Source organism: Staurois parvus, unplaced genomic scaffold (genome assembly GCF_062004578.1).
Source record: "Staurois parvus isolate SC_StPar_1 unplaced genomic scaffold, SC_StPar_1.0 ptg000452l, whole genome shotgun sequence".
Taxonomy (NCBI): Eukaryota; Metazoa; Chordata; class Amphibia; order Anura; family Ranidae; genus Staurois; species Staurois parvus.
Window position 1 is genome coordinate 176,139 of NW_028318248.1, and position 26,075 is coordinate 202,213.

At 44.7% G+C, this 26,075-nt stretch overlaps 1 protein-coding gene across 1 annotated transcript in view; it reads right to left on the bottom strand.

Annotated features, from left to right (window-relative positions):
• The window catches only part of LOC149453081 (protein mono-ADP-ribosyltransferase PARP12-like), a 100,522-nt gene extending 79,074 nt beyond the window's left edge, over nt 1-21,448 (bottom strand). Inside the window, exons 1-6 of the mRNA XM_089688714.1 lie at nt 21,423-21,448; nt 10,807-11,215; nt 9,436-9,666; nt 7,795-7,857; nt 7,584-7,707; nt 4,095-4,254 (exon numbers count right to left, since the gene is read on the bottom strand). Of these exons, the coding sequence (XP_089544840.1) occupies nt 4,095-4,254; nt 7,584-7,707; nt 7,795-7,857; nt 9,436-9,666; nt 10,807-11,071 (843 nt within the window). The 5' untranslated portion in view covers nt 11,072-11,215; nt 21,423-21,448. The remainder of the gene's footprint in view (nt 1-4,094; nt 4,255-7,583; nt 7,708-7,794; nt 7,858-9,435; nt 9,667-10,806; nt 11,216-21,422) is intronic.
• Between the last annotated feature and the right edge of the window lie 4,627 nt (nt 21,449-26,075).

Here is a 26,075-nt window from a genome sequence, read left to right on the forward strand (position 1 = left end):
ATTGCATGACTGCGCAATTGTCAGTTAAAGTATCGCAACGCCATATTACAAAAAATGGCCTGGTCAGGAAGGGGGGGGGGTAAATCCTCTGGAGGGCAAGTGGTTAGTTTAACATGATATGCCCTAAGTAAAGCCGTGCTGCTTTGGGTGCATCAAATTCTGTGTTTTTAAGCGATCAATGACCCTTCTTTTTAGGAGTGATCCCACTAATGTAGAACTAAACTCCCTCAACTTTAACTATGTTTAAACCTTATGCTGCTAGCCTTAGTACATAAATAGGAAGGTATACTATATTTACTTGTTTTAAACTTTTTTACACTTCTTCAGTTGTTTGTTGGTTTCTGGTCTAGGGCAATCATACATCCCATAAGGGCATTCTTTTTTCTTTCAACTTGAGAAAGGGAATAGGGGCTTTCTCATAAGCACACCCTCCTACCTGCATGCCTTGGCTAAGGGCAGTTGAATTTCAAGAAGAAGATGCTACATGAATCATCTGCCCTTTCTCAAGATGGCTGTGGGTAGAAATGCTAGGGGGTGTATTTCAAAGTGATTTTGAAACAAGATAAGGCATGGAGACATGGATTAGTTAGTAAGTTTGCTTTGAATATTAACAATTAGTTAAATAGCGTTTTCAGTTTGATGTGCTCAGATACAGTTAAATGCTGCTTTACCTTGACTGCAACAGATGTTAAATTTACTGGCCTGTAATTATAAGCTTCTACCTTTCTACCCTTTTTGTGGATAGGTACAATTTTAGCTGTCCACCAGTTATTAGGAACCTCTCCTGTTAGAAGAGATTGATTAAAAAGATCAGTTAATGGGCCAGGATTCTGGGATGAATACCATCAGAATCCATTGTTTTATTAAAGTGGAACTTTACCCATAACAACTTGATAAAAATAATATTCTTTAGCAAGGAACATACATTACACATTAATAATTATGGTATTAAAATTAGCGTGTTCAGTAAATTGTCTACAGCTTTGTTCCTGTTTCTTCTTGCTGGAGGCTGCCATTTTGTTGAAGCCCAGAGCCCCTGAGCAGCAGTAAATCTTTAGGCTGTTGGCTAATCACCCTCTATAAATTCGGCACAGTGCCTAAAAATAGAGAGCAACTGAGCATATGCAGAGCATGGTGAGACAGTGTATTACTGAATTTCAAATAGCATAGGCACTTATTTTTAATGTTTTACATAGGTATACCTGAAAAAGGGGCCAGCCTGAAGAGATTTAGCAGGACTTAATTTTCTGACTAAAGTTTCACTTTAAGCTTTAAACAAGCCAGTTCCTCTGTCTCTATAAATCCTGAAAAAGAACCTCCATCACTAGAACCACTATAATTCCCAAAATATAATCACCTCCATTCCTCCTCTAAGGTGTCTCCCTTTTGTTTCATGGAAAACATCTGAAACGCTGTTGCTTCTTCAGTTTGTCTTCCTGTGTATTTGACACCACCTTGGTGGTCTGGAAGATGGTTCCTGGCAAACTGTCATTTGCAGCATCCTCCCAAATAAACATTATTTACAGTATGTTAATCATTGACCATCTCCCAAACTGAAGGTTGGCTTTTCTGTGTGGCTCCCAACCAACAACTTTTTCCCAAAATGCCCTCACAGAAACTTGCACCCATATTCACCAATTAATGGATAGTTCAGAAAATAAACCCTGTTTCTTTACCTCCAAAATTGCCTTCCCAATATGTGTCATTTCACCTGTACACACTTAGACTGCCTTGGCCTTCAAATCTCATCTACTATTAGATGTGAAGGAAGATTTGAAGGTTCAAAGGAGCTTGGACTCCAGAAGGGTCAGAAACCCCTTTCAGTACCTCATCCATTGGAAGGACTACAGTCAAGAAGAACCATGCTGGTTTCCATCCTCCTCAGGTCACGCCGATCTTTTGATTACGATGTTCCATCAATTCCTTTTTAAGAACTGAGCTCTTGCATATCCAGAGGTTCCTCCTCAAGGAGGAGGGTAATGTAAGGGGACACCTATACTTACCTTTCTGCTGAAAGCCCTACTGTCTTCCTTTATTGCATCCCAGTTACAAGGCAATGGGATGTGACACATGTCTTCCTCCTGCTGGCTTGCATTCTGGTCACCTTCTAGTGCTCACCAGGGCCAGTGCTTCCACTAGGCAAACTAGGTGGCCGCCTAGGGCGCACTGCCACCCAGGGGTGCCTGGTCGCACCCAGGCTGGCACTCTCTGTGTGGGATGCCACCACGTCATGAATGATCCTTCAGCTGAGGGGAGGAAGAAAGGACAGAGGAAGATGTCGTGTGTTTGGGGCCAGTGTAGCAGCTAAGCTGCTGCTCCTTCCAGTGTTCCTCTCAGACCCAGTCTCTTACTGCAAGCTGGCTGGCGGCTGCTGATCACTGTGGAGTTCCAGCCCTTCTCTTCACATTCATCAGTGGAGGTGGAGCTGTGCCTGCGGGGGAAGGTATTGTCTGACTCTTATGTCTTATGTCTGTGTGATCCGGCCGGCCAGTCATTCATCACATGCACAATGTTTTTTTTTTTTTGGGGGGTGGGGGTTGCAAGTAGCTGGTCTTCCCTAGGGTGCAAAGTAGTGCGGTCACCTATATTTTCTTCAACTCTCTTGTCAGTCCCCGGGCAGCATTTCTCGAGACATGCTCCCACCCCATCCTGGCTCTGAGATTGGCCACTGTTGCAGGAGACAAAGTATTTAAACCTCATCAACCTGTACATCTATGTTTGTGATAGCGTTCCTGCTGACCAAGTGCACCTGATCTATCTGCTTGTTCTATCCTTTCCTAATCTTGCTCACTTGGAGAGACCACCAACTTGCACGCCACCATCACTTCACAGTCTGTGTTCCCTTTTCCTACTTTGTGTCACTTTGCAACCCTCTACAGCCAAAGTATATAGCTTTGTGTATTAAATCATAAGCAACCTAGTACTCCTAGATTCGCTTGCCTTAAAGTGGTTCTAAAGGCTAAAGGTTTATACTTTTATGCATTCTATGCATGAATGTAAAAAACCTTCAGTGTGCAGCTCCCCCCCTCATCCCCCCCAATACTTTCCTTAGCCTGATCTCGATCCAGCGATGTGCACGAGAGCAGCAGCTCTCCCAGGTCTCATCCTCCTCATTGGCTGAGACACAGCAGAGGGAGCCACTGGCTCCCACTGTTGTCAATCACAGCCACTGAAAAGGAAGCCGGGGTGGGGCCGAGCCGATCTCTGTGTGTCTTATAGACACACAGAGGCGGCTCGGGAGTGAGCACACAAGAGTGCCCACCGAGAAAGCAGCTTGCTGTGGGGGCACTCAGCAGAGGTGAGGAGCCAGGAGCACCAGCGGGGGACCCCAGAAGAGAAGGATTGTGGCTGCTCTGTGCAAAACCATTGTACAGAGCATGTAAGTATGACAAGTTTGTTAATATAACAGAAATGTCTTTAGGCCTTGTGTACACTAGGCGTATTTACTGCTGCTCCTAGGGGCGCTGGCGTTTTTGTTCCCTGTCGCTAAACTCCCCTGGTTGTTAGCCTATGTGTCCATGCACACATAGGCTTTTAGCAGCGTTTAGTGGCATGAGATTTTAGAGGCAGGAAAAAAAACAACTGCCAGTGCATCCAGGAGCACCAGAGTTTTGGCAGAAAAAATGCTTGATGCTGTTTAAAGCACGTTTAGCACTTTAGCAGTTATTCATTTCAATAGTCAGAATAAATAAAAATTCTGGCTAATGGAATAAATAAATAAATGCTCAAACACTGCTAAGCTCTGCTAAATGGGTTTGATAAAATGCAGCTTAGGAGAGTTTTTAACGCTGATTTTCTCCTCTCAGGAGAAAAAGCGTTTTACAATAAAACAGTGTGCACGAGGCCTACGTATCACTTTAAGTGAAAGAAGGCTGCTAAAGGTGAAGCTATACTAGCTTGCATGGTACCTCTTCCTTTTTCCTACTTTGGGTTTGCTTTGAGACAATCTACAGCCAGCATACAGTATGCTTAAGGTGCTACCCTGCTATTTACCCTGGCTGTGGTTTCTGTACCTGGATTTTACAAGTGTGTGGAAATTCATAACAGAAATGTTACTCTTGGGTGGACTAATTTAATATTTGAATTTCACTTACTGCGTGTCCATATTCTATCCAGATGTCATACTCATCCTTCCAGTACCAGATCCACTCAGTGGTCAGTACATACTCAGGTTTAGTGACAGATGATGGGGTGGTGAGCCTGCGGACTGGATTGCCTATGGCTGTCATGGTCTGAAAGTTCAAATTTTGAAAGCTGCAATGCAAAGGAAGACAAAAATGACCCGATGAGCTTTGGTTTGGACATTTTTACCCATATATTCCATGGCAGAGAAGTTTTATGTACATTTAAAGGGTGACTCATCTAAAGGCTAGACAGAGGGAGATGACAACACTTTTTGGAGGACACAGTTCTGCGTCCTCGATCTTACTTCCTGCTTGCTCTCTGAAATAGCAGATATCTTTATCATCCACACATCTTGTAACATCCAGATGTGTGTATGATATTTTCCCCTTTCACTTCATCTATAAACTATCAAGTACAAAATTGAAGGGTTCTCCAGGAATAGGGCTTACTCCCCCCCTCCTGCAATGATATTTCCCCACGGTAGTTTTATGTCTCTGCCCCTCCCAGAATAGAATTTCCCTACAGTGGTTTGTCTCTCCGTCCCTCCCATAATGGAGAATTTTCCCAGTTGTAGTTTTTGTCTCCACCCTTCACACAATGGTGAGATTTCCCCACAGTAGTTTGTGTCCCCGCCCCTCCTACAGTGGTGAGATCTTCCCACAGTAGATTTGTGTCCCCGCCCCTCCTACAGTGGTGAGATCTTCCCACAGAAGTTTGTGTCCCCGCCCCTCCTACAGTGGTGAGATCTTCCCACAGTAGTTTGTGTCCCCTCCCCTCCAGCAGTGGTGAGATCTTCCCACAGTAGTTTGTGTCCCCGCCCTTCCTACAGCGGTAAAATCTTCCCACAGTAGTTTGTGTCCCCGCCCCTCCTACAGCGGTGAGATCTTCCCACAGTAGTTTGTGTCCACGCCCCTCCTACAGTGGTGAGATACTCCCACAGTAGTTTGTGTCCCCGCCCCTCCTACAGCGGTGAGATACTCCCACAGTAGTTTGTGTCCCCGCCCTTCCTACATCGGTGAGATCTTCCCACAGTAGTTTGTGTCCACGCCCCTCCTACAGTGGTGAGATCTTCCCACAGTAGTTTGTGTCCCCACCCCTCCTACAGCGGTGAGATACGCCCACAGTAGTTTGTGTCCCCTCCCCTTCTGCAGTGGTGAGATCTTCCCACAGTAGTTTGTGTCCCCGCCCCTCCTACAGTGGTGAGATTTTCCCACAGTAGTTTGTGTCCCCTCCCCTCCTGCAGTGGTGAGATTTTCCCACAGTAGTTTGTGTCCCCGCCCCTCCTGCAGTGGTGAGATTTTCCCACAGTAGTTTGTGTTCCCTCCCCTCCTGCAGTGGTGAGATCTTCCCACAGTAGTTTGTGTCCCCGCCCCTCCTACAGCGGTGAGATACTCCCACAGTAGTTTGTGTCCCCGCCCCTCCTACAGCGGTGAGATACTCCCACAGTAGTTTGTGTCCACACTCCTCCTACAGTGGTGAGATCTTCCCACAGTAGTTTGTGTCCCCGCCCCTCCTGCAGTGGTGAGATCTTCCCACAGTAGTTTGTGTCCCCGCCCCTCCTACAGCGGTGAGATACTCCCACAGTAGTTTGTGTCCCCGCCCCTGCTACAGCGGTGAGATCTTCCCACAGTAGTTTGTGTCCCCGCCCCTCCTACAGCGGTGAGATACTCCCACAGTAGTTTGTGTCCCCGCCCCTCCTACAGTCGTGAGATCTTCCCACAGTAGTTTGTGTCCACGCTCCTCCTACAGTGGTGAGATCTTCCCACAGTAGTTTGTGTCCCCGCCCCTCCTACAGTCGTGAGATCTTCCCACAGTAGTTTGTGTCCCCGCCCCTCCTACAGTCGTGAGATCTTCCCACTGTAGTTTGTGTCCACGCTCCTCCTACAGTGGTGAGATCTTCCCACAGTAGTTTGTGTCCCCGCCCCTCCTGCAGTGGTGAGATCTTCCCACAGTAGTTTGTGTCCCCGCCCCTCCTACAGTGGTGAGATTTTCCCACAGTAGTTTGTGTCCCCTCCCCTCCTACAGTCGTGAGATCTTCCCACAGTAGTTTGTGTCCCCTCCCCTCCTGCAGTGGTGAGATCTTCCCACAGTAGTTTGTGTCCCCGCCCCTCCTACAGCGGTGAGATACTCCCACAGTAGTTTGTGTCCCCGCCCCTCCTACAGTGGTCAGATCTTCCCACAGTAGTTTGTGTCCCCGCCCCTCCTACAGCGGTGAGATACTCCCACAGTAGTTTGTGTCCCTGCCCCTCCTACAGTGGTGAGATACTCCTACAGTAGTTTGTGTCCCCGCCCCTCCTACAGTGGTGAGATCTTCCCACAGTAGTTTGTGTCCCCGCCCCTCCTACAGTGGTGAGATACTCCCACAGTAGTTTGTGTCCCCGCCCCTCCTACAGCGGTGAGATACTCCCACAGTAGTTTGTGTCCCCGCCCCTCCTACAGTCGTGAGATCTTCCCACAGTAGTTTGTGTCCCCGCCCCTCCTACAGTGGTGAGATCTTCCCACAGAAGTTTGTGTCCCCTCCCCTCCTACAGTGGTGAGATCTTCCCACAGTAGTTTGTGTCCCCTCCCCTCCTACAGTGGTGAGATACTCCCACAGTAGATTGTGTCCCCGCCCCTCCTACAGCGGTGAGATACTCCCACAGTAGTTTGTGTCCCCGCCCCTCCTACAGTCGTGAGATCTTCCCACAGTAGTTTGTGTCCCCGCCCCTCCTACAGTCGTGAGATCTTCCCACAGAAGTTTGTGTCCCCGCCCCTCCTACAGTGGTGAGATCTTCCCACAGAAGTTTGTGTCCCCTCCCCTCCTACAGTGGTGAGATCTTCCCACAGTAGTTTGTGTCCCCTCCCCTCCTACAGTGGTGAGATACTCCCACAGTAGATTGTGTCCCCGCCCCTCCTACAGCGGTGAGATACTCCCACAGTAGTTTGTGTCCCCGCCCCTCCTACAGTCGTGAGATCTTCCCACAGTAGTTTGTGTCCCCGCCCCTCCTACAGCGGTGAGATCTTCCCACAGTAGTTTGTGTCCCCGCCCCTCCTACAGCCGTGAGATCTTCCCACAGTAGTTTGTGTCCACGCTCCTCCTACAGTGGTGAGATCTTCCCACAGTAGTTTGTGTCCCTGCCCCTCCTACAGCGGTGAGATACTCCCACAGTAGTTTGTGTCCCCGCCCCTCCTACAGTCGTGAGATCTTCCCACAGTAGTTTGTGTCCCCGCCCCTCCTACAGTGGTGAGATCTTCCCACAGAAGTTTGTGTCCCCTCCCCTCCTACAGTGGTGAGATCTTCCCACAGTAGTTTGTGTCCCCGCCCCTCCTACAGCGGTGAGATACTCCCACAGTAGTTTGTGTCCCCGCCCCTCCTACAGTGGTGAGATCTTCCAACAGTAGTTTGTGTCTGCTTCCCTCCTACAATGGTGAGATTTCCCCGCAGAACTTTGTTTCTCCGCCCCTTCCACAATGCCTACCAATCATTTCCAGGTTCACTGTAGGCCTTCTCGATATCCTCCATATCTGAAAGTTCTCCCCACTTTGATCCATTATATACCTGCCAGCGGTATGGCAGATGGTAATGCATGTTGGTGCAATTATCTGTTAAAACATTGACTGACTGTTATTTGGAGCAACATCTGTGACACAGAACTGATAAGTTGTTATTAAAAGTCTGCAGTTATTTACCTCCCAATTTGCAGTGCTTCCAAATATGAGAAAGACAAATTTCTGGTGCTTTTTCCAACGACACTAAAATTAGGAGGGGGAATTATACAATTTGCAATTGTGTTACATACAATATTTATCACTTGTATTGCATAATGAAAGATTTACTCTTCCTACAAGATATTATATTTTGGATGGAATATAAAAGAAAAAAATGTGATTTTGCCTTAAAGATTATGCATTGTCCAAATGTTTTTTTTTTCTTTTAGTTTTAGATATGGTAATGATTGAAAACCCTGTCAGTTTAACCTTTTTTAGCTCTGTTTGAGGAGATATTCCTTAATTTCCTGACCCAACAGGAAGTTACAGGAAATCTCCAGATTGAATTCCCTTCTAAGACAGTTGTCATAGGAATAGGTGGCAGAATTGGAAGCTTTCCCCTTACTTATTTAATCTGATGACAACTCAAAAATTTTGGATTTTCCAACATTTTATATCTCAAATAGTGAATGTGAATCAGCAGAATAGGTTCCTATTTCAGGCTGCTCCCCCATCCCCAGCAGAAGCAAAAAGACATGGAGAAGCAAGTCCACTCCCCCTCTTCCAAGAGACCATTAAAGGATAAGATCACCTTTTGGACAAAAATAATAAAATCACATTATTTTGCAGGTAAAAAAATGTGCATTTATTATTTTTGTCCAAAGGAGCCTGGAAAGCATTGCACCAGCGATCAGTAGATCGCTGATGCCATGCAGGTCTCCTGCAGACCTGTCAGAATATCTGCTTACCGTACAGGATGTACAAGCAAGCAGATATACTGACAAGAACCTTCAATAAACTACCACGGCGCTCCACATCGCTGTGGTAGTTCATTGAAAACTACAAGCCCACAGCCGCTAAGGTTGTCGGGACTTGTAGGCACTCATTCACAGAACACTGTAAATGAATGATGCGGCTGTGTGGGTGGAGCTCTGCACAGCCACGCTGTTTTCAAATCTGACAGATGGTATGGAGAAACTTCTCCACGTACTATCTGTCAGAGGGAGGGGGGGAGCTGCTGCGGCTATGGGAACATGTTACATGTTCCACCCTAAAAATGGATGGAACATGTTCCCACAGGTGAACTTATCCTTTAAGGCACGGGTGTCAACCTGGTGGACATCCAGCTGTTGCCAAACTACAAGTCCCATGAGGCATTGCAAGACTGACAGTTACAAGCATGACTCCCAAAGGCAGAGGCATGATGGGACTTGTAGTTTCGCAATATCTGTAGGGCCAGTTTGACATCCCTGCTTTATGGCATACTAATTCCTTGACCAGCAGAAGTGACATTCTAATCATTTCCACTCACATTTTCTTATTGGAACAATCTTTGTTGAGGCTCCACTTCTATTTTTTGAGGGTTACTTTGCCCTTTTTTACTAGAATTACCAGTCCTATCTATGTCTGTTTCCAAGCTCCTACAGAAGGCATATTCATAGATGTCGGTGGGCTTTGGCAAATCAGTTATATAGTCTTTACCAGTGAACAGTGAACAACCAATATCCCTTCTTGTGTCAGTAATACTTTATGCGATTTTTAGAAGGTCTTTTAGTTCTGCAAGACTGCTGTTACAAGAAACAACTGAGGTATCAAGTGAACTTGAAAGTAATCTCAACTCACCTGACTTTGGGAAGAAATTTAACTGAGTGCTCAACTGATAAGTGGATGGGTCTTTCATAGTAGAGCTAGGTGATGTGATTGGTGCCAATAATCGTTTTTCTGGAGGCACTGACGATCTTGAAGGTAAAACTGCCTTCCTTTTCTTGGGCGTAGGAAAAAGCTGCCTTGCCAAATCATCTAAAGGTGGTTTTGCAGGAGAGAATCTGGCTGGCTGCACATAAGATATACCACCTACAACAAGAAATTACATCTTGAATGGATCATAAAAGCTATCTTAGAAAACTAACCATATGGATTTTTTTCCAACACATTTAGCACTCTACAACACTTTTAATGCTGGTGCATTTACTAAAGCATAGTGATCAGTAACAGAAAAGGCAAAACATTGGCTGCTGCATTATTCAGAGGAAAATGTAATTTCCCTTAAAGGGTATCCAAAGGCTATTTTTTTCTTTTGGTTTTGGATATGTAACAGTTAATAAACCCATAGCTGCCAACATTTCAAAAAAATGTAAAGTAACACATTTTTTGCTGTGCATCTAGCAAACCAATGTAGGCAGAGAATGTACTTTAATTAGGGCTGGGGCATTCATTTAATATGGGCATCGTTCTACAACAGGCATAGCATTAACCCAATGCCACACATTAACATATATAAGAGAGCTGTAGTTACAGTACACTGGTAGTAACAGCAAGCATGTACACTGATCCCAAGGTTTTGCAGGGTGCAAAGAAACAGTGGAAAAACACTACATGCAAAAACTAAAAGAGTAGTATAGTCAAAGCATTTTTTTTTACCATACTTCTCTTCTGGGTTACAGGAGTGCGCTTGCTTGTGCTCTCCTGTGATCCAGAATCAGTTGACAGCGAGCTAAAGCCAGGTGTCATCTGACATCACTGAGCTGCTTTAGACTCTGGATCCCCAGTTGCCTGATCGATGGCTGGATCAGCCTCTGAGAGCACCACTGGGAGCAGGAGCCAGCTGCGCCCCCTCCCTATTATGGTTCTCCAGTGAGTGGTTAAATCAGGACGCAATATAACACTTCATCACCGTTTGTGAAATGCCTTCTGAAAAGTGATAAACCGTGGATCGCCCTTCAGCGGTAGACACAAATGTACACTCATCCAAAGCAATAGTGCTCCCTGTAAGGTCTATTTCCTGGACTAAAAGGGCAGCATACTCATTCAATGTTTTTTTTTTATTAAAGGAGGTTTACAAAACCACAAATATGAGTACAAGAGCAACAATTCCATAGGTCAATCTCTGATGGTATAGTATTAAGTACGTCTAGACACGGTTACATACAAATCAAAAGCATATATAGAACAAAAGTCATCTGTCAAGTATAAGCATACTTATTCTGCACTTACCTACAGGCCCTGACACATGGTGCTGGGCTCCCTGCAGTGAAGGAGAGGCAGAGAGGGGTCCCTGTACTGTTGGAGTCTGTAATAGAATGGGTCTCATTTGTTCTGCGGGGGTCCTGGGGGCAGAAAGGAGACTATTTAATGCCTTTTGGCAATCTCCAGGTAATTTTGGGATCCTACTGTATACATTTGTTTGAACATAATCTTTTTGGGTGAAGAAGCTTGCTTCCTTGGATTCAGAAGTTTTTCCTAAATTTTGAAATTCCATTGCTTTGATTGAAGGCAGAGATCTAGTCACAGGTAAAATATCTAGACAGCATCAATAGTTGGTTCAGATCTTGATTCTTCTTGTGGTTTGACCACACTGGATGAAGATGTGACCTCACTGGTGGAAGTGGTGCCCCAAAGATGTCTATAACAAGACATATTTATAAAAACTCTAATAAAGTCTCTAAAATTGAAAACAAGTACTTAAAAATAATTTTACCTAGTTCCTGAGAACCTATGGGTGTAGGACATCTGATCGAGGGCCTTTTCACATTTTGTCAGGAACTTGGTGCCAGCCACAAGGCTAAGATGCACTGGCTGGCTAACACGTGTGTGCGAAGGCATAGGCGTGCACATTTCTATGAGCATAGAAGACAGAGTGCACATTTTCCTACACATACACACGTCCACTGCCAACAAGTGGCCTATTTAAGCCTGAACTCTGCACTAGTTTTTTGATGTTTAGTCTTCAACTTTGTTCCTATGATCCAGTCTTGATGTGCATCTTTGATCCTGTTACTAACCCAGCTTCCTCTCTGACCTTGGATTACCCTTGCCTGCCCATGTTTGCTGTCTGCCTCTGCTGCCGACCCTGGCTTGGACTACTGACCACACTTCTGCCTGGTGACTGTGTACCTCACTGCCTGATTTTTGCTGACTTCTGCCTGTTCCTGACTCTGGTTCTGCTTATGTGCTGGTGTCCTTCTGTTCAGCTGCCACTTAACTAGGTGTGGGACCTGACTCCACCATCTACTGGACTTGGTGTTTCCACATGCATCACCTGCTGTACTTGTGTTTATCAGATACCAGCGCTCCCAAGTTCCTGCTCATAGTGTCTAAAACTTGGCACTTCTGCCTTTTTTTCACCCCTGCAATGCCTGTCTCAACATCCAGGAACTGTGCAAGTGGCCACCTTCATCATCTCAGGCTCCATATACAGGTTATGTGACACATTTACTGTATATAATGATTTTTGGACCTTAAGAAAGATGAACCACTGTAGTACATTTGTAATTGTGCCAATACAATCGTCCTAGTTTATTTAATGGGCAATCAGGAACGTTTGTCCTTTATTTCGGGGTTTTAGGTGCTCCAATAATGCAGAAACTCCAAAGACATGCTGGTAGGTTAATTGGCTCCAGTCTAAATTGGCCCTAGTATGTGTATGTATGAATGCAAGTTAAGGAACGTAGATTGTATGCCCCTTGAGGGTTAGGGACTGATGCGAATGTACAATATATATGAAAAGCGCTGTGTAAATTGACGGCACAATATAAGTACCTGTAATAATTATAGGAACATAACGGACAACCAAGCAAAAATTGTAACATGCACTATATAGTCAAAATCTGTAGACACCTGACCATCACATCTATATGAGCTTGTTGGACAACCCATTTCAAAACCATGGACATTAATATGTAGTTAACTCCCTTTGTGGTTATAACAGCTTTTACTGAAGGCTTTCCCCAAGATTTTGAAGTGTGTCTGAGAATCTCTGCCTGATTTTGTGCACAGGGACACAGTCATGCTGGAAAAGAAAAGGAGTTTTCCCAAATTGTTACCATGAGGTTGGAAGGGCACAATTGTGTTAAGCCTAGTACACACGGTCAGAAAATCGTATGCAAAATCCCGCTTTCGAAGTGATCAGACGATAATCTGATTGTTTAATACACAGCTTTCAATTTTTTTTACATTTTACTAAATCCTTATGTATCCTTTACTTTTTATTTAGAAACTTATCTTTCATTTTCAGTTTTTTTTGCCAGTTTTATCTCATAATATTTACACTTATTGCCCATGTGATTCCTATAAACAAAGCCTCACAATATATTATGGTTATTACAATGGCCTCAAATGTACTCTAAGCAATACAGTTAGTTAGATTGACAGGTAGATGAACTCATCAGTCTGCTTTTTTCTCCTTTTCACTGTCCAATCACAGACTAGGGGAGTAGCAAGACCTGTAGGTATTACTAAATTGCATCAGAAAAAAAAAATCAGGGCTGTACTGCATGGCAAAGCTTAGTAAATCTTAGGATTGGATGGACAGAGATACAAATCCTTTGGAAGGTAAAACAGATACCACATACAGTACTGTATGTACTTCATCTGTGCCTTGCGTTCAGTTTTAAATGGTTGCTCCCTCTGAATATTTTCTTCCCGCTAATTACAGTATTTGTTTAGAGAAAGGTAGACCCCCATCTTGCAATCTCCCTTTTATTTTATTTTTTAATGCATGCAACATAAGTACCTGATTCTGACTTGTTATCAGCCTTTTGCAGTTCCTGTACAGCAAAGGTCAGAGCAGCAGAAGAACAAGCAACACGAGGAGTCAGAAAGGTGTGTTGCAGTGCAAGCAGCATGCTGATGAAGAGCAAGAGCTATTACTGTGTATTTAGTAATCTGCATGGAATTTTTAGTTTTACATTCTTGCACCCCTTAGCTTGTTTACTTTACAGCTACTCCTCTAATGATTTGTGGTGTGCTCACCCCCAATGGGGCTGCTAGAAATAATCTAGGTGTCCCTTACCTGTTCAGAGGCTGCCAGCCCCAAGTATTATACCAGTTCCAGAGCACACTCTTCAGTGAAAGGGGTCCTTCTCCAGCCCAGCTTTCTAAGGAAGTGTTCTCCAGAAGATTTTTTTTCAGGCCCTCAGCCAAGAACATGCTGAAACCTAACAGCAACAGATATACAGTAACACAGGCCATAGGATTACCACCTCATCTCTTTATAACTGAAATCATATTAATTACACAGGTTCTGAGACTGATTAAGGTGGTAGTTAAACTCACTTAGTGCCCTATCTGCATTAACTTAGCCTCAGACCCTGTGTAATTAATATGGGTTCAGTTTTAAAGGGATGAGGTGGCAACAGGCCACCTCCCAGGGGCACCCTTGGGCACCCGTACCCAGGGATTGGCTGACATCAAATAAATATTCATAGCCCAGAGATTGATCTTCCTCCTCCATTTCTGGAACCTTCTTCCAGAGGCAGGCAGGAACAATCAACCACCAGGTTTAGGGATAAACCTGGCCAGACCTCAAAAATAAATTGATGTTCCACTGAGTACAGCAGAACCAAACTTAAATTTAACCAGCCTAGGGAAGAGGGAATTTGCTTAGAGAACAGAAGACATCCACATTTCAGGATTGGAAAGCTCCACCATTGTTACAATTTTCTCTTCCAGTTCTCTAATTTTGTTTTTTTCAGAATGGTCACATACTGACATTTTCAGCAGCAGTTCTTGCAAAACTGAAGCTTTAGTCGTGTTTACATGTGAAATTCTCACTATTGAGGACCAACCTTGTCATCAATTGTAATCCCAGCTCCAGTATATGCTTAGAGAAAGTAAATATAATGCCATTTTAACATTGTAATTTTCCTTTCCTGGTGCATCCTCATGGCAGCATACAGTTGGTTGAGGCTCTGCCCCCTCAACCTAATAGGACTGGTTAACTATAAAGTTTTGTAGGATCTGGCCCATGGCATTCTCTGTAACTATCAACACAAGGGTGGCAAACTGTATACTGCCGTGATGATGTATCAGGAAGGAAAAATTATGGAAAAGTGAGTATACAATTTTGATGTAACCCTTTACAGCCAGCAGCTACCTAGGGCAACTTTTTCCTGTCTTGGCTCAACTCTTGGAAGGGACCTTACAGTCTACTGAAGACATCAAGGTTTAGGAGGACATCCAAGCAGTGGACACTACCTGCATGGACTACCACCTCAGAGGTATGCCTGGGTAACCATACACTTGTAGCTAGGTCTAGGGATTGGACTTGTTCATATTTGACTGTAATATTGAGGCTTCTCTAGTAAAGCTACATAAACCGTTGAACCTTGTCTGAATTTATTCAAAAGGGGTGCAAAATAGTTCTGGTCTATCTAAAGAGCTAAAGGGCCTGTAAAGCACACAGGGCTAACTCAGCAAGTCAAGGAAGAGTACTGACGTTGCTAGGAGTAACCAAGACACAAAGCAGTCAGTGGACGTGGTAGCTAGGAAGGTGGCAAGTCCTCTGGTAGTGAGTGAGTCATTGCTTCGGCTTCTTCCACCACCTGTGGCCCATTTCACATAACAACTGGGTGCAGGTCAGCATTACGGAGATCCGTGACTTAGTCCGAGGTTTGGGAAGTGAAGGAGTTAACATTAAGCACGCATGAGGTCCATTCTGTTACTGGAAGTTGGGTAACAGAGGTACGCTAGACTGGTGAAGTGGCGCTGGCCAAACTTATGGCACAGTTTGTAATGGTATGGGACACCACGGTTTCAGAGGAACTCTGAATTTCTACTACACACAGTGAAAGCTGATCTCTAGGCATTAGGACCTTTGTGAATGTCCTGGGGGAGGTGGACAGACCGAAGAGAAGGCACCAAAATTTGGAACTGATGTATCACAAACAAAGGTACTTATAAAAGGCAGGATGGATTGGGACATGTAAGTAGGCATCCAATAAATCTACCAAGACCGTCCTTGAATGTAACTGCATCCTCCACTGGCAGGGTGACATGTCTTGCCAATCGCATTAATGCTGCGTCCACTATTGGTGGTGACAGCAGCAGATTGACCATTGTTTTTTTTAGGGGATAAAGCTTTGAAAACCTGTTGTTCATGCAGGCCTTTTTTTCTGGCCCCTGCCATTCTTCTTGGATAAATTTCTCCAGTTCCTCAGTAAAGGGAAATGAGACCGGAACTTTCTTGAGGGGAGTTTCCTCCACTTCATCCCAGCCTATTGCCCTTGCAAAAGGTGCTATTAGGGAAAAGTTAAAACCTGCAGCCCCTTTAATGTTATGTTTAATGTTATAGTCCCCTGAAGAACTATCCAATTTGGATGCTACCTGCTGTCACTGGTTAGAAGTGATAAACAATCCAGCTGCTGATGGAGGACTAGAGCCTTCATGTGTCGACTCTTCTTGATTCTTTAACCAAAGTGGCTACCTCCCTGACATTCTCTTCTTTGTCTGTTGACGCTTCCTCCAAGCAGACTTGCACACTAGCTTATCAGGCAATGACTTTCCTCCACAAACCCAACCACTGTTAGGGGCTGGTCATCTGCAATGTTTTGGAGATGGGGAGCAATGATAATAAGAGGAAGCTCCCAAATGTTGGGAGTAGTGGTAGCAAGATGATGTCCTTGAACGACATCGCCTGGAATGTTTGTACCTAGATGGTGACTTGTTTTGGCCTTTAGAGGGCTCCCTCTATCTTAAGCGCTGAAGCTCTTGGGGTCCTTTCAGGGCTTTACATATTACAACAGCATTAGGGCAAGTTGATCTCTTTTTTTTAAATATCTTCACTACTTTCCTAATCCCTTACCATACAGGCAATAGGTGGTCTGACTGGGCAGCGTTCCCCATAGAGACAGGGTAAAGCAGAAGGCTAAAATAAAAGACAGCATGACACAGTGATCCCAGGGCAAGTACAGAGAAGGAAACCTGAGATAGGAAGAGCCAAGGTAAATGCCATAAAGAGGGAGATAATTCCTGTAGACAATGGCCACATAAGCATCCTAAATCAGTAGAGAACTCCACCATGTGCTGCCTGATAATGTCTTACATATGTTTAACACCAGCGTCCCTATCCATCAATGATAATCTCATCACCTGAGTGTGCTTCCACTGCGGCTGCCATCTTTGAAATGGCAAAAGTCCAAAACACAAACAGATGCAGGAAAAACACTGACAAACAGAGAAAAAGGGAAAATGCTACCACTCTCTCCAAAGCTTATTTAAAGCTTTCTTTGACAGGCCATGCCCCCCAGACCACCAGAATGGGGGGGGGGGAGGCTGAACCTGGCTGGGGCGACAAGCTGTCAGGGATACCTCACAACTTCTTCAGTTCTGATCAGGTGAGAATGCCATGGGCCAGATCCTTCAAAACTTTATACTTAACCAGTCGCTAAGAAAAAGGGATTGACATCTTTGCAGACTTCGTGAAAACAATGATGAGATTATGTACCTAGAAAAGGGTTGTTTAATAGCTTTCATACCTCCCATTCTGTTATTGGATAATCAATATCTGCCTTGACAAATTCTATGATGATCAGAATAAAGGTGTATTAAACCCAAAACCAAACATTTTATATATTGCATATTACCAATTATGAGATACAATGGCTGCATTTGGGGTTTTTTTTTTTTTTTTTAAGTTCCCCCCCCCCCCCCTCCTCTGCCAGTAACACATCTCTTGTATTAGAGTTCCTACACTCTGGGGAAGGAGCACAGGGGCACCTTTGGACAGCTGCATTGAGGGAAGGAGAGTACGAGATGGACTAGCAGATTTAGAAACACTAGCAAATTAAAGCCAAACTGCAGCTAACGCTTTATAAGCGGTTATAGCAAATAGAAGTGTTCCTTTTGGGATAAAGGTTTTACATACAGTAAGTAAATAAAAGCTGATTGTTGTAAGCACCCCTGTTAGTAGTAAATGGTTGGTCTCAACCCTGTAACTGCTAAATCTGCAAGACAGCTTGTTATTTTGAAAAACAACAGACTAGATCACTAGGTGGAAATAAAGGAAAGAAAATCTAAATAAGAAAACCAATGCAATTATCAAATCTAAGAATTGGTAAGCAGAAATATAATAAATGTTTGCTATTTAGTTTAATACTGCTTTAAGGTATTCCAGTGTTATCTGTGTAGATATAAATGCTGGGGTATAGTCCTGACTCTCAACAGAATTGAAAAAGTGGTTTTGATAAGCTAGGAAATACCTTCAACATTACAGAACAAGTCCAGCTGAATGTGACTATTACTAGTTATATCTTGACTAGGATACATGAGAATCTAATATGAATGAGAATGTAATATCTAAGTGTGTGTGTATGTATATGTGTATACATATATATATTGTGGCAGTGCGGTATCCTGTCACGGTCGAAGTCAAGCTGATAACCCTGGATTCTCAACCAGGCAGGTTGAGGGGCTCCAGAGGGTTTATGTAATGCAGAGAAAACTGGCTTTTTGGTTTCCTCATTTATTCGTAAAGACCGTTTTGGGATCTGGAACCTGGAGATTTCAAAGAGATCTGGGAGGGATGAAATCTCCAATCCAGGGTCCGTGTTTTGAGAACCCCCAGCACATTGATTGTACAGGTGTGTGCAGGCCTTTTTGTAGAGGCCTAACCCATGATTCTGGGTTCCAGCCCGGCAGACAGAAGGTTGTTGCCCAGGAGTCAGGAGGGCTCCACCTAGGAGAGGTGAAAGCCAGAGTAGCTGTGTGCTAAAAGCCATTTTTTGGAAGGAGTTGGTAGGAGACCGCTACATACCTGATAGAGCCAGAAGGCTGAATATTGTTTCATGTGTTGTGATGGTGGATACCCCTGCGTGGGAAGCTCTTTTGTGGAACTTTTTAAATAAAATTGGGCATAAAGGCCCTGAAAAAGAAAGAAGCGAGTGGCTGCGTGCTTTGAAAACTCTACATTTGATGCTAGTTCTCACAATATATATATATATATATATATATATATACATACACACACACACTGTATTTTTCACTCCATAAGATGCACTTTTTTCCCCCCAAAAAATAAGGGGAACTGTCTGTGCGTCTTATGGAGTGAATATTGACCAGGACTCCGCACTCCCTCCCCGCTGCTGTGTTAGAATACCGGGCCGGCCACTCAGCTGTTCTGTGGTAGAAGAGAGGAGGAATCTGAGTCAGCAGTGCAGCAGTGCCAGGCAGGGCCCAAAGCAGCTGCCCCTTTTAAAGCAGAGTTCTGGCTGAAAAAAAAAAAGTCAGCAGTTACAAAAACTGTAGCTGCTGACTTTTAAAATACAGCCACTTACTGTACCTGTTCCTTGGTCCAGTGGTGTCCTCACCACCGCTTGTTTCACCGGCCGTCTTTTCTCCCTGGCGCCGGCATCTTTAGTGTGAGCACCCGGCATCACAGCCGGGTGCCCACTGCGCATGCACAAGAAGAGCTGCGCTTTGTGCATGGTCCTGTAGTCTTCTGAGACCTGTCACGTGTCCCTGAAGACTACGGGGAGATAGGGAGGACAACTTCTGCTTCCGATTGCAGTGGAAGTGGGAGCGGGTACCTGTCAAATTCAGGTGCCCCCCTCACAGGTCTGCAGTCTCTGGTTATCTCCTGTACTATATCCACAGTCTCTGGTCATCTCCTGTACTGTGTCCACAGGCTCTGGTCATCTCCTGTACTGTGTCCGCAGTCTCTGGTCATCTCCTGTACTGTGTCCGCAGTCTCTGGTCATCTCCTGTACTGTGTCCGCAGTCTCTGGTCATCTCCTGTACTGTGTCCGCAGTCTCTGGTCATCTCCTGTACTGTGTCCGCAGTCTCTGGTCATCTCCTGTACTGTGTCCGCAGTCTCTGGTCATCTCCTGTAGTATGTCTGCAGTCTCTGGTCATCTCCTGTACTATGTCTGCAGTCTCTGGTCATCTCCTGTACTATGTCTGCAGTCTCTGGTCATCTCCTGTACTGTGTCCACAGGCTCTGGTCATCTCCTGTACTGTGTCCGCAGTCTCTGGTCATCTCCTGTACTGTGTCCGCAGTCTCTGGTCATCTCCTGTACTGTGTCCGCAGTCTCTGGTCATCTCCTGTACTGTGTCCGCAGTCTCTGGTCATCTCCTGTACTGTGTCCGCAGTCTCTGGTCATCTCCTGTACTATGTCCGCAGTCTCTGGTCATCTCCTGTACTATGTCCGCAGTCTCTGGTCATCTCCTGTACTGTCTGCAGTCTCTGGTCATCTCCTGTACTATGTCTGCAGTCTCTGGTCATCTCCTGTAGTACATCCGTAGTCTCTGGTCATTTCCTGTACTTTCTGCAGTCTCTGGTCATCTCCTGTAGTACATCCACAGTCTCTGGTCATCTCCTGTATTGTCTGCAGTATCTGGTCATCTCCTGTACTGTGTCCGCAGTATCTGGTCATCTCCTGTACTGTGTCCGCAGTCTCTGGTCATCTCCTGTACTGTGTCCGGAGTCTCTGGTCATCTCCTGTACTGTGTCCGCAGTCTCTGGTCATCTCCTGTACTGTGTCCGCAGTCTCTGGTCATCTCCTGTACTGTGTCCGCAGTCTCTGGTCATCTCCTGTACTGTGTCCGCAGTCTCTGGTCATCTCCTGTACTGTGTCCGCAGTCTCTGGTCATCTCCTGTACTGTGTCCGCAGTGTCTGGTCATCTCCTGTAGTAAATCTGTAGTCTCTGGTCATTTCCTGTACTATATCTGCAGTCTCTGATCATCTCCTGTACTATGTCCGCAATCTCTGGTCATCTCCTGTACTATGTCTGCAGTCTCTGATCATCCCCTGTAGTATGTCTGCAGTCTCTGGTCATCTCCTGTAGTACATCCACAGTCTCTGGTCATCTCCTGTACTGTCTGCAGTCTCTGGTCATCTCCTGTACTATGTCTGCAGTCTCTGGTCATCTCCTGTACTGTGTCCGCAGTCTCTGGTCATCTCCTGTACTGTGTCCGCAGTCTCTGGTCATCTCCTGTACTGTGTCCGCAGTCTCTGGTCATCTCCTGTACTATGTCCGCAGTCTCTGGTCATCTCCTGTACTGTCTGCAGTCTCTGGTCATCTCCTGTACTATGTCTGCAGTCTCTGGTCATCTCCTGTAGTACATCCGTAGTCTCTGGTCATCTCCTGTATTGTCTGCAGTATCTGGTCATCTCCTGTACTGTGTCCGCAGTATCTGGTCATCTCCTGTACTGTGTCCGCAGTCTCTGGTCATCTCCTGTACTGTGTCCGCAGTCTCTGGTCATCTCCTGTACTGTGTCCGCAGTCTCTGGTCATCTCCTGTACTGTGTCCGCAGTCTCTGGTCATCTCCTGTACTGTGTCCGCAGTCTCTGGTCATCTCCTGTACTGTGTCCGCAGTGTCTGGTCATCTCCTGTAGTAAATCTGTAGTCTCTGGTCATTTCCTGTACTATATCTGCAGTCTCTGATCATCCCCTGTAGTATGTCTGCAGTCTCTGGTCATCTCCTGTAGTACATCCACAGTCTCTGGTCATCTCCTGTACTGTCTGCAGTCTCTGGTCATCTCCTGTACTATGTCTGCAGTCTCTGGTCATCTCCTGTAGTACATCCGTAGTCTCTGGTCATTTCCTGTACTTTCTGCAGTCTCTGGTCATCTCCTGTAGTACATCCACAGTCTCTGGTCATCTCCTGTATTGTCTGCAGTCTCTGGTCATCTCCTGTACTATGTCTGTAGTCTCTGGTCATTTCCTGTACTATGTCTGCACTCCATTGGTCCAAAATTTTTTTTTTTCTTGTTTTCCTCCTCTAAACCTAGGTGTGTCTTATGGTCAGGTGCGTCTTATGGAGCAAAAAATACGGAATATGTATATATATATATATATATATATATATATATATCTGATACAGATACTTACAAGTTGTTGTTTCAAGCTCCTTTCAGTTTTGTTTCCTGCTTTTATGTCATGAAGGAGGAAGGTAATAACTCCTCTGTAGCAGCTCCTCCCTTTAATCAGGTGTGGGTACAGTAGTTTAACCACTTACCTACTGGACTTATACCCCCTTCGTACCCAGGCCATTTTTTAGCTTTCAGCGCTGTCGCACTTTGAATGGCAATTGTGCGGTCATGCAACACTGTACTAATATGAAATATTGATCATTTTTTTCACACAAATAGAGCTTTCTTTTGTTGGTATTTAATCATGGCTGGGTGTTTTATTTTTTACACTTTAAATAAAAAAATTTGCTAAAAATTAAAAAAAAAAGGTTTTCTTTGTTCCTATTATAAAATTTGGCAAACAGGTAATTTTTCTCCTTCGCTGATGTGCGTTGATGTGGCTGCACTGATGGGCAGCACTGAAGGGCACTGATAGGCAGCACTGATGGGCACTGATAGGCAGAACTGATAGGCGGCACTGATGAGGTGGCACCGATAGGCAGCGCTGATAGGTGGCACTGATGATGCTGCACTGATATGCAACAATGATAGGCACAGATGGGTGGCACTGACTGACGGCACTGACTGGCGGCACTGCTGGGCACTGACTGGCGGCACTGCAGGGCACAGGTGGGTGGCACTACTAGGCACTGATGGGCACAGGTGGGTGGCACTGCTGGGCATTGATGGGCACAGGTGGGCGGCACTGCTGGGCACAGGTGGGTGGCACTGGTGGGTGGCACTGCTGGGCACTGATCATCAGGGCACTGATCATCAGTGCCCTGATGATCGATGCCGATCCATCCTCTGACAATTGCCGATTATAGGCAGTACTTTCGTCACGCTGTGACTCCCAGGGGCGCGCGGGAGGGCGCCATATGATGTCCTCACAGGACTGGACAACCACGCTGTAGCGATCATTCGGCTATAGCCCAGTTGTCTAGTGGTTAAATCAGGGATCTCCAAACTTTCCAAACAAAGGGCCAGTTTACTGTCCTTTTATACTTTAGATGGGCCCGACCTTGGCCAGTGGGTGTAGAAAATGACCCAGCGTTCTTGGAGTAAACAATACCTCAGGTTTTGCTGTCAGTTTGAGTAAAAGAATTGCATAGCACCTGTGATCAGTATTCATTGGTATTAATGGGAGGAATAATGCCCCATCGCTGGTATTAATGGAGGGAATTTTGCCCCATCATTGGTGTCAGTGGGAGGAATAGTGCCAAATTGTTTGTGTCAGTTGGAGGAATAGAGCCCCATCATTGGTGTCAGTAGGGAGAATAGGGTCCCATTGTTGCTGAGAGTAGGAGAAATTATGGCCTGTGATGCACACAGTGCCCGACCACTGCCCTTCTCACTGACTCGTGACAAAGGACCAGCCAATCCCACACTCACAGCTGCACCCTGTACAAAGATTTTCCAGCTTGCAGGACCACAATCTATGTGCCAGCAGCCTGAGAGTGATTGTCACCAGATTAGGTTAATTACACAATTAACCCTTGAAACTCCAAACTGCCACTAGATAGCTTTGGGCCTATCAACCCTTCACAGTGTTAACAAGAACAAATGTGAACAATAAATGTCTGTAACACACACCGTCACCACAGACAGGTATATTCATAGGATTATTATATACAGTCCTGGATGTTGGTGTCTATTTGTGGTTTAATTAAGATGAGGCTCTTTTGAAGTTTGTTAAAAGTTACAGCTACATATTCCATAGTTTGCAAAGGGGTAGGGGGAATAATAGGAACCTGCTCATGAAGCCAAAATGCTGAGACCTTAACAAGATGGCTGTCGCATTCAGTTTCCATGTCTCTATTGCGCCCAATTGTTACATGCCCCACTTTTTTGCAGTGCCTCATCATTATTGTCAGTGCGAGGAATAGTCCCCCAAAGGGCCAGATAAAGACAAGCAAAGGGCCATATCCAGTGCATTGGTCATGTCTGGAGACCACAGGTTAAATTAATTTACCCTCTTTAGCTTCTTATGTCATCGGATACAGTGAGTATATAAAAGAATCACCCCCCTTTAAAATAATCACATTTTGTTGCTTTGCAGCCTGAAATGAAGACAGACACAGATTTTTTTTATATCCAGCTGTATTTACTCAGTCCAACTTATAACATCCAAATGAACGATAGAACACCAATATGTCAGAAAATGTTTTAAAAAATTCAAAAATAGAATCATTGAGTTGGAAAAAGGATCACCCCCTTGTGTCAGTATTTTGTTGAACCACCTTTTGCTTTAATTCCAGCCTTTAGTCTATTGGGATATGTCTCTACTAACTGAACATCTAGATTTTGCAATATTTGCTCAGTCTCCTGTGCAGAACTGATCAAGTTCCGTTAAATTTGATGGTGACTGTTTGTGGACTGCAGTCTTCAAATCATTCCACAGATTTTTAATGGGGTTTAAGTCTGGGCTCTAACTAAACCATGCAAGGACATTCATCTTTTTCTCCTTCAACCATTGTGTGCAAAAATTGGATGGCGAGCTGTATTGAATTTCTGCCAGACATATCATTTTAGTGCTGCACCCAAATCATTAAATTTTAGTCTCATCTGACCATAAGACCTTTTTCCATGTGGCCTCAGAATCTTCAAGATGCGTTTTGGAAAAGTTTAGTCGTGACTGCATGTGGCCCTTCTTGAGGAGTGCCTTTTTTCTTGCAACCCTCCCATACAAGCCACATTGGTGGAGAATTTGTGATAATGTTATCGCATGCGTACAATGACCACTCTTTGTCATAAATTTCTGCAACTGCTTCAGAATTGCTGTAGGCCTCTTGGTATCCTCTCTGACCAGTTTTCTCCTGGCTCTTTCATCCAGTTTGGAGCGATGTCCTGATCCAGGGAGGGTCTGTATTGTACCAAATACTTTCCACTTCTTAATAATAGACTTCACTGTGCTTCTAGGCGTTGATAAAGCCTTTGAAATGTTTTTTTTTTTATCCATCTTCTGACTTGTTTCTGTCTTGAACTTTATCCCAGAGATCTTCTGCCAATGCCTTGCCACCTATAGTTGATTGTTTGCTTCAGTTGCACTACCAGGGACTGAAATACTCCAAGAAAGCTCTTAGCACTCTGAGCTAATAAAAAATAACTAAAGCTGACCACAGTTGAAAGTCAAATGTTTTTGTGTGCCATTGGGAAGGTGATTAGCTACACGTGATTGAGTTTACAAGTAATTTTTAGGAAGGGGCTGATCTGTTTTCCACTGCACTGAGCAAATACAGCTGGATAAAACAAAACCCTTGTCTGTCTTCATGTCAGGCTGCAAAGCAACAAAATGTAATTATTTTAAAGGGGGTGATTTTTTTTTTTCTATACCCACTGTATTTCTGAGAATTTTTTTCCCTGTACAATCATGGCAATATACAGTATGTGTACAATATTTTCATATTTTTTTAATCTCCTGTAATTTTAGGTCTGTCTTTTATTATGAGAGTTTTGGCTCACGTTCTTGATTAAATATAAAGGTAATGAAGCAATGCATGAGGATTATTTTAATTGTTGATATAATTTTGTAAGAGTTGTACCTACATAAATTAAAGCTTAACTCTTGAATATGCCAGTCAGTACTGTTCAATCACTTATTAAGAAGTGGAAAATTCAGGAATCTTTTGATACCAAGCCAATGTCATGTAGATTAATAAAGATTGCAGCCCCAATTGCCAGAAGAATTGTTTGGGATACAAAGAAAAAAACACAGGTAACCTCAGGAGAAATCCAGACTGCTCTGGAAAAAGATGGTGTAGTTGCTTAAAGAACAATATGATTATACTTGAACAAAAATGAGCTGCATGGTCAAGTTGCCAGAAACCAGCCTTTACTGCTTTAGTACCACAAAAAAGCCAGGTTACAATATACCCGATAACACCTCAACACGCATCACAGCTTCTGGCACACTGTTATCTGGAATGATGAGACCAAAATAGAGCTTTATGGTCAGAACCATAAGCGCTATGTTTGGAGAGGGGTCAGCGAGGCCTATAGTGACAAGAATATCATCCACACTGTAAAACATGGTGGTAGCTCACTGATGTTTTGGGTGTGTGAGCTCTGAAGGCAAGGGGAATCTTATTAAACTTGATGGCAAGATAAATATAGCATGCTATCAGAAAATACTGGCATTCTTCTGCACGAAAGCTGTGTATGGGCCAATCTTGGACTTTCCAGCATGACAATGACCGTAAGCACAAGGCCTAGTTGACCCTTCAGTGGTTACAGCAGAAAAAGGTGAAGATTCTGGAGTGGTAATATCAATATCAATGTGCAATGGTATTGTACAGAGTGACCTTTTACCTCCTCTTCTGGAGTTCTCTGCCGGTACTCTCCACTCCTCCTTCCCTGCCTTTGCCCCCTCAGCAGGGGACACATGTGGGTGGGCTCCCAAGCCTGGCTGTGTGATTGGTAACTGCTTAATAAATTAGGTACTGACCCAGGCTGGATTGGGAAAGGGTTAAGCTTGCTGCTCCCTGTGCTCTGGCTTGGTGGGGCTTTAGCCGGCCCACATGTGGTATAAATTGGGGAAGGCTGAGGCCCAGGGAGTCCTGGTGTGCTGCTGTGCTGCTCTTGCCACATCCCAGGACTAAGAGAAGCTGTCACCTCTACCTTCTATACCAAGGAT